At 41.9% G+C, this 9,225-nt stretch overlaps 1 protein-coding gene across 2 annotated transcripts in view; it reads right to left on the bottom strand.

Moving 5' to 3' along the window:
- Window positions 1-4,979: 4,979 nt before the first annotated feature.
- Window positions 4,980-9,225, bottom strand: part of PPP1R9B (protein phosphatase 1 regulatory subunit 9B) — an 80,788-nt gene continuing 76,542 nt past the window's right edge. The window contains exon 10 of one of the 2 annotated variants that reach the window (XM_042473428.1): window positions 4,980-5,666. In XM_042473428.1, coding sequence (XP_042329362.1) covers window positions 5,613-5,666 — 54 coding nt within the window. In that variant the 3' untranslated portion in view covers window positions 4,980-5,612. Of the gene's footprint in view, window positions 5,667-8,183 lie in introns of those variants that run through there. The other variant, XM_042473429.1, reaches the window with a different exon arrangement.

The raw sequence follows: 9,225 nt of genomic DNA on the forward strand, positions 1-9,225 counted from the left end.
ACACACATATATATAAAAGGAGAGTACGAATGACCCCTTCTGGCAGTCTCCAGGAGCAGCATATAGTCCAACTTTGGCAGGGACACTCACAATTAATCCCCTATCTTCCCACCTTGTCAACTGCTTTTAAAATTGTGTCTGTTTCTCTCCCCTCCTCTCACTTTCCCCCTTTGCCCTCAGCTCATCTCAACAGTTGGAAACTGAGTTCAAAGTGAAAGAGGTTCTCTGAAGATGCCAGCCACAGCTGCTGGCAAAACGTCAAGAAGAAACTCTTCTAGAACATGGCCACATAGCCCGAAACACCCCCCCCCCCCAAAAAAAACTATGGATGCCGGCCGGCCATGAAAGCCTTCGACTCCACATGAAAGATGTTTGCTTTCAGTGAATTCAGTAAGGGCTAAGAGAAGGGGGCAGAAGCTTGTCCTTCGTAGCAGAAAAAGCAAACTGTCGCAGCTTCTCATAGCTTACATGTTCTTCCTCATTAATACCTTTTGCCATCTGGACCACTGTCTGAGTTTGTTTGTCCAGAGTGGCCTGATTTTCATCTGTGAATCTGGAGGGTACAGAGCAGCAATGCACCATTCCTATAGTCTCCTACAACTCCTTATAAGGAGCTCTAGTGGCACAGTGGTTAAATGCTCATACTGCAGCCATTCACAGCCATAAGGTTGTGAGTTTGATCCCAGGCAGGGCTCCAGGGTCCACTCAGCCTTGCATCCTTCCATAGGTTGCTAAACTGAATCCTCAACTTGTTGGGGGCAGCTAGCTTACATATTGTAAATCGCTTAGGGAATGTTTAAGTGCACTGATAACTGGTACAGAAATGTACTTGCTATTGCAAGGCCCCTTGCACAGTTTAACATGGGGAAAAAATACCCCACACAAAACACCTATTTTCCAAGTGGGCATCTTGCCATGTCGGGGTTTGTTTGCATTTTGGCAGCCAATACTTCCCAAAGAGACCTTCAGAGGTAGAAAAATGTCCCCTGCACCTGCTGTGCTGACCCACACCTGCCCTGCTAACACCTTTGTTAACACAGAAAGTAAAACCAACAGAGAAGTAGCTGAATGTAAAACTTGGGCATGAAGGAGAGAGATTTGAAGACTTTTTTTGGTGAAAAAACCCAATGCACAAACAAGGCAAGCTGACACACCACGAACCAATGACAATGTTGTAGTACATACATTCTAAAATACCGAACCAGTGCTTGCAATGTTTCCCTTCCATTTTTAAAAATCTAACGGCTGGTGATGATTTGAAGCGATCGTCTTAAAAAAATAAAGAAGTCAATATCACCATGAAAGGAGGACTTTATATTTGAATCCTCACTGACTGGTTACATCCTATCCATCCATCCAAAATTAACTCCCTGCCCTTGGGTAAGGGTTGCCGCGACAAATATCTCAAATGATATTCTGAGCTGTGGATATCCATGCAAAGTGCCTTCCCCACAGGAGAACAGAGCAATGTTGGAAAAACTGAACAGAGTGGAAACAAAGACCTGCAGTTTATCTGATATGATCGGATGACAGGACAATTGGAATACAAAACCAGGAACAATACGTACATACATACATACAGATATATATATATTATATACATACACATTTATACCTGTGTAAAGGAGATTAAATTAAAAATTTAAGATGATTTCTTTTAAAACACTTTTCAGCAGAACATTACATATCTTCCTCTGCGTTTTTAAAAAACTTAACCTGGCACCCAATTACTGTTTACAGTAAACTGTACATCTCTGGCACCGCATCTTGGGTGCAAAGCTATTTCACTGGCTATAACCTGGGATGTCATGTGTGGTTGTTTGTGTTTAGGTAATGTTCCTTTTAGGGGATTTTTTTTTAATCCTTGAGGGAAAGATTTCCACAATGTCACCCATTGCCTTTCCCGACTCTGGCTACTTCTAGCAGCCAGGAATCTCTGTATTCTGTGGATAAAATAGCATATTAGAAAGTGAACAGTGAGCCAAAAACACACATGCCTCCTTCTAGATGACATCATTGCATCATTTGGTTTTAGCAAACTCTGCCAACAACATAGAGCACAGTAACTCATATCCAAGGTTTGTGTGTTTATAGGCACATATGTGCTTACCTTCAAAAGTGTAAGCTTCCATGTGTATGTGTGTGTGCATGACAACAATTACAATATGACAACTGCAATGTAGGAGAGATGGAATTTGCACAACTCCAAACAGTTTCCCCAGCGCTAGAATAAACAGTCTTGGGCAAAACATCTCACATTTTAATTTTGGATGACTGAATCCAGAATATTTGTCACACCCAGGCTTTCTGCTCACAAATCATGATATGTGGAGCAGAATCCGCACTTCACTGGTAAGCATACTTTGGAAAACAAGTTACCATTTGATCCATGTTTGGCTACTCTGGTAGCCTGAAGAGATTTACAGAGGTATTTCGTAGCTAACTAACCTGTGATCTTAGGTTTCAACTTGGTACCTAATTGCTATGAAGGAAAAATGGATGAGTTTTCAGTGCATCTTAATCCACCTGACCTAGTGAAATGAAAAGTGAATGCCAAGTTAAAAAGTTGTTATTACACCTTTGAAAAGGTTATATATCAGGGTCTGAACATTTTGGGGTCAGGGCTGGAAGAATAGGAGAAAGATGGCCCACCTTTTCAAATAAGCACCTAGCCAGCCAACCAATCCATTAGTATTTCAGACGCCCCAATAAAACCAGTTACTGTCAGAATCACAGACGCTGCGATTATCAAGGGATATCTGTTCTCCACTGCTGCCATTATACCCCACAAATAAAAACTCAGGATGGATATCTCTTTAAGTTTAAGTGAGGGAAACAGCCTCTTTCCTCCCAAAGTGGAAACCATGGAGGTGGAAGAAAATAGGCATTTCCACTCTTGTCAAAAATTTCAGTTTATAGATGAAAGCCTTTCCTGACTGAATACTGCTTTTAAATAATACTAATACTACTAATAATAATTTACAGCATTATTTTGGCTCCTTTTGTGGTGGCTTTTCAATGGGGAAAAACATTCCCAACAACCACTTTACAATATGTATTTTTGCTTCCACTTCTTCTGGCAGATGCTCAAAATCCTTGGGTACAGAGCTAACAGCAGTGCCAGAAAAATACTGTCAAACGTTTTAGAGAAGATAAAATAGATAACTTCATTGTTGGTGATTTGCACCCATGTTACAGAATTCTGGGAGAATTACAAAATGACTAGAATTCTTAATGTCCACCAGCTCTTTGTTAGTATGAATGGAAGTCTTCAGCAAATCCTAGGCCCATTAATGTGTGATGGTGGCCAAAAAGGGGGGAAAAACCTGTTCAAAAGAGGAACAGTTAGAGACAGAGAAGCCAAATGTGATGAAAGTAGGTGCCACCAGTTTTCTTGAAAGCATCCTCCTGTCATGTTTCTTGGGTAACCAATTTTACTCTCCAAAATCCAATTCCAACATTGCACAGAGGTTACCATCAGCCTCAACACCCTCCATGAAATTGGTACCATACACTGAGAATATTTCATTATGCAGAAATATTAAGCAGAAACATGATGGCTCTTGTGCTGGGCACCACACCATGAAAATGCAACTTTGTGGTCTCTCAATTTCTCATTGTGGCATAACGTTTTGACTTGAGCCTTGATAATTTCATTTTTGTTCAAGTTGTCCCTGGGTCATGATGCATAAACTTAAGTTACTGTACATACACATGTACAGTTGAAAAGCAACAATCGTGGACTGTTGCTCTCATCTGATTAAACAAGTGAAGATGTCAGAAAGAAAGAAAACCTGAAGTCTTCTGACATCTTAGAAACCAAGAACTTTTGTAAGTCACTGCCTATACTGGATACAGATTTGAACTACTGGCTATAAAACCTTATGTCACATGATTTGTAAGTTGCTGCTAAGGTGCCACAGCTTTTGGGGCCTGACATTATCAACTATTCTTCAGAATAGGATGGGATAAAAAGATGCTGGCCATGATCTTGTCTAGGCTAGGATAACTCTGGCATCATGGTGTTGTATCAGAGAGGAACAGCATACCTATTAATGATGCCAGGTCAAAATATCCAAACTAAATGGATCTGTGCAGTTTAATCTCTTGAAACAGGATGTGTGTGTAGGAGTGATGTAAAATATGAGACATCCACAGTGGTTCAGTGTTTTGTTCTGGAATGAAGGTGATTACCTAAAATAAGGAACACCAGGCAATAACCCTTACAAGCAATGACCCAAGAGACTGGTTCATCATGCACTTTCTGAGGAACAAGCCTCTGTTTCTATCTTTCCCTGCTCCCTGGCTACAGAAACCCAACTTTTCATTGCACCCCCATAGAGATAGGAGTCAAGCAGGCCCATAGCAAGTCTTTGGATAAGAGGGTGCCCTTTGCACATTTCCTTCCATCAAATGCAGAATGGCTGGCACAGAATTGTGACACTGGTTTGCTCAAGTAGGTGAGAGACTCCCCTGAAGAAAATGGACTTCCTGCTCAGTCCCATGTTTTCCCAAAGCTCAGCCTTCAGCTCTTGGCTGCAGTCACCTTGGCATTTTTGCTCCCGGCTCTTAGGTTTATATATTCAACTCCCTTGGCAGGGTCCAGTTTGTAAACTTCCTGGGCATTATTTCCCCAATATCTTCCAAGACAACGTGAATAAAAATGCAATGAGGAGGAAAAACAAGCCAGGTATTCTTTTCCTGATGTAAAAAGTCAGCCATAGTGTCTTTTTAGAGGCTAGCTGGAATCTCTGGAGGTCAAAGCCTCTTTTCAGTCCCAAAGATGGCAGCCAGCAAAATCTCCTACTGGCCCCTTCACAAAAAAATCCACAGACGTATTTCCCACCATTGCACAAAACAGAGAATAACAGATTCCAAACTGTCCAAAGCATGGAAAAATTTAAAGGCAAGATCATCCAATTCCAAAGCCCAACATGTGTCCCTCCCTCCCTCCCCACCCACCCACCCCATCCCCCCCGAAAAGATTCAGGAAGCAACAGGAAGAGAGTTGGTCTCACTTCTTGCCAGCAGAGTCCTGCTGTATTCCAGTTTGTTGCTTGCAAATCTTATGAGCTAAGAAACAGTGTGCAGGAGTGGGATGCCATGAAATTTCAGTCCTGATCCATCCTGGCCGGTGCAAGGTTCTCATCAGGCAAATGGGACAGAAGACACATAAGGTTGGACACATGGGACTGGTGCCACCACCTCCCCACCCTACATGGTCTTGTCCATCCAGCCGACACAAGACGCACACTGGACACAGAAATTGACAATGATTCACCACCCTTGAGAGGAGACCCTCTGCCTCCCTATTTGAATTTGAGTACCTCACCTGATATTTCACCACTTTTCTCTCTCTCTGCCACATTAAGCAGAAGGCAAGGCCATTAGCTACTCTTGCTGCCGTAAGTTCTTCTGACAGTACTAGGTCTTATTTCCCAAATGGAGAAATAAGGGATATCAGGCAGAGGGGGGAGAAAACTCTAGAGTGTGGGTGGCTGAGACAAAATTCTAAATATGTCCCTTGCAAATAATAGTAGTAGTTAGAAGAAGAATAATTAATTGCTCTGGTTGGTTTTATATGTTTTTCTGCTCTCTCTCTCTCTCTTTTTTTAAGTCGGGTTGGAATTTTTCAAAGTCTGCAGCTTCGCCTCCAGTTCAGAGATCTGAAAAACACATAACAGAAAGGGGTAAAGAGAACATCACCAGGTAGAGTAACAGCGGAATTGGGGGGGGGGGGGGGGCAGAAGGAAATGGGAAGAATTGGGAAGGAAATGCAGGAATTTGGGCAAAAGAAGCAAACTGATAGGTTGTTGTTTGTTTTTGCCACAAACAGCAATGGGAAATGATTGTAGGAGGAAAGATTTATGACGGAAAAAAACGAGGGAGAAGAAGTGGAGAGACATCTGGTATCTTTGTATGGATAGGAGCTGGGAGACACTGTTAACACAGCTTCTGAATGGTTGTGATTTGCAATCCGTTTCATGTCATCCTCAGCCCCTGCTGGGCCAAACGTTTCTGGAAGATTCTGCTTTGCATGCTGCAGAATTACACTAATCAAAATTTAAAAAGTAACATACATCTGCCTTCTTTGTGTAATTCGTTCTACTTCCAAGAGCTGGAGTTTTAGCAATTGAGGGGCTGTACAGACGGGCAGCATGTAGCCACCCCTTTACTGGCACCATAGCTGCAGCAACATGACTTTATGACACCCCTGTGGATGCGGTACCAGAGGGGTGTCATAATGGCATGTGCCGTGTGGACTGGTGTGCACTAAAATGGCACCCTAGGAGCGGGGTTAGGGCATGCAGCATGTGGATGCTGCACCCTAACTCTGCCCACAGGCTGGCACAAAGTGCCAGTCTGTATTAGCTCTAAGTTATACTGGGATAATGAAATCTGAAAACAACCTCCGATTCTCTTTCACTGAAAAAACTGAAAGGGTAAATCTGAGGCTGAAAGAACATCTGACAACCTCTTCTAAAACCAGGATTTCAGATTCATCCTCTTGGTAGTGCTCTTGTAAAAAAAAAACAAGTTGTTAAATTAGTGGGGGGATAGAAATATATATCTAGAATTTCTTCAGAAGGCCAACAAACAAAAAACAAAAGGCCAACAAACATACCTCTATGCATCCAAACTGACTTTTGTTTTTGTACCCAAACTGAGTTTACTGTAAGAGGGCAAAGTTTCTGATTTCAGTTAGCAATCTCTGAAACACTCTGACATAGACAGATCTGATCATTTTAGACATGCCTCTAAATGCATTCCTAGAGCAGAGCCATCATAAAACAGACACGAATCCAACCATTCAAAAATTGAGTTGGACAAGGATGTAGACTTGAAGGTTCAGGAGTGAAATGGTATTCCCTACCAAACATGCCCCTTTCTAACAAATCAATAAGACAAGTTTCATAACCAGCTGTCACTACGACTGGGTATCCTCTTTCAGGCATCTTTTTTGACCTACAAAGCTTTTACCTGAGGACTGCTGCTCACTGCCTACATGCTATCATGGTCTCAAAGATCTCGCTTGAAACTATTAGCTATGTGGTTATATCATGTTTATGCATGGAGACCTTTTTCTGCTGACTCTCATTCACCTTGCTATTCTGTTCCTTTGGAATATAAACAATTTTGTGAGCGGTTTTCGAAGATCCTTTTCTATTTCAGATGGGGAGCATGGTTAATTCTGTAGAAGGAGTTCAAATATTTTCAATCTACTTCTATGTTACTGGGCTGAAGCTTTAATATATGGCTATGTATTAAATTAAAGTAGTTAAAAAAAAACCTCATGTTAGAACAAAAGTAAAGAATGTGTAGTCTTCTAGATGTTGATAAGACTATATTACTCCAACCATTTTCTGTACTGATTGGAACAGATGGGACTTACAGCCCCAAACCATTTGGAGGTCCAAAGGTTCATGTTAGAATTTGAGTGGTATGGAAGTTACAACCCTCAGAAATAATGTTTTTCCCCATTTTATAAATCTAGCATGTATTTGTGAAAGCTATAGGCCTCCACTGTTTTCCCCCCCCATCTTCTGCCTAAAGATTCCTATCACAGTCTCTTTCTCAAGATAAACTTTTCCAGAAACCTTACACACAAACAATTACCAGGCCTAAGTAGGATAAAGTGGGTATATCAGCTCAGAGTCTGTATGAGACACAGGTCAAGGAAAAATCAGTGGGGTGAAGATGGTGAAATGAGGAGTGGAAAAAGAGAGTGAATCCAGAACAAATAATCACAGTTGAGGCCTCCAGTCTATTGCTTGGGTCAAACTGAAAGTACAAGTCCTTTGGATACAAGATGGTTGCCAGAAAGTGGCTGAACCATTCAAAAGATTAGGTTGTTAATGTTTATGTTCATTTGAGAAAGGTTAGCCTGTGTTGGCTTCAAAAACACCTATGAAAATATACCCTCAAGTTGAGTTTTGTAAAGCTGGCAAGGTAAGACACAGTTAATCTCCCAATCTCATAAGGGCAGTGGCTCAGAATTCAGGTTGCCAAAAGAATTGGAGGACCTCTTCCAATGAAGGTGTCATTGTAAATATGGGTCATGTGTGTTGTGTGCCTTCAACTTGCTTCCGACTTATGGAGACCCTAAGTCAAATCTATCGTGTGGTTTTCTTGACAAGATTTTTTCAGAGATTTGCCACTGCCTTTCCCTGAGGCTGAGAGACTGTGTCTTGCCCAAGGTCAACCAGTGGGTTTCACGATCGAATGGGAATCAAACTCTGGTCTCCAGAGTCATAGTCCAATGCTCAAACCACCACACTATCTGGCTATCTTATAGATGGGTAAATATGAGTCGTACCGAGACTGTTATAGGTTGCACTGTCAATAGGGCCCCACAGAAGGAGCTAATGAAAGACCAGGCAGGGGAGCCTCCTGGATGCTTACAGAGAGGGATAATCTGTTCTATGCTTTTCTGAGATTAGCTATTCTCAGCAGAAAAACCCAGATGCATTCACACAAACACACACATTTAACACACAGAGGCAAGACAAATCTGACATGATCCACTGCCTGATATAGGATCCAGGATGTACCAGGAATCCGCCATGGCTCCAAAAATATATATAGTTAGATTTGATAATGAGATCTTTTGCAAGGTCAAACAAAATCTAGTGCCCCGTACAAAATCTCATATGAGCTGCTGTTCGTGTGTGTGTGTGTGTGTGTGTGTGTGTGTGTGTGTGTGTTGGAGAGACAAGAAGCTCAATCTATGACCAGATGGCATAAACCTAGAGACCACTACTGAAACCTAAGCAGATGACTATGGGATCTTGTATGTGACAATATGGAATCTACTATGTTTCTTACTGGTAGGATTTGGGGAAGGTACAGTGTAGGCTTAATAAAGGGTGTAACAATCCACTTTGCCCTGCTGGAGGAATCAATAGGTTTCAATCATAGAATCCCACAGCATCAAAGTGCAGGATCCCATTTGATATGGACATGAGATGCAATTCAATCTGGGATTCAGCAGGATTCAAGCTTTTCCCTTCTTATGTGGTAGGATTGACTGGCCAGCTAGTGGACCAGTGCTTGACACAAGCCTGACAAAACCCAGCTATCAATCTACAAAATTAAAGGAGTTCAGAAAGACTGGTGTGTCCCTCTCTTCCTCCTCACTCTCTGACAAGTACTCATGTGAACTGCTAGATCCTTCCAAGAGCACAATTTCCACATGTGTCCCTGAGCTGAACCAAGTCAGTAAGC

The sequence above is a fragment of the Sceloporus undulatus genome, chromosome 6, assembly GCF_019175285.1.
Source record: "Sceloporus undulatus isolate JIND9_A2432 ecotype Alabama chromosome 6, SceUnd_v1.1, whole genome shotgun sequence".
NCBI classification, from domain to species: domain Eukaryota; kingdom Metazoa; phylum Chordata; class Lepidosauria; order Squamata; family Phrynosomatidae; genus Sceloporus; species Sceloporus undulatus.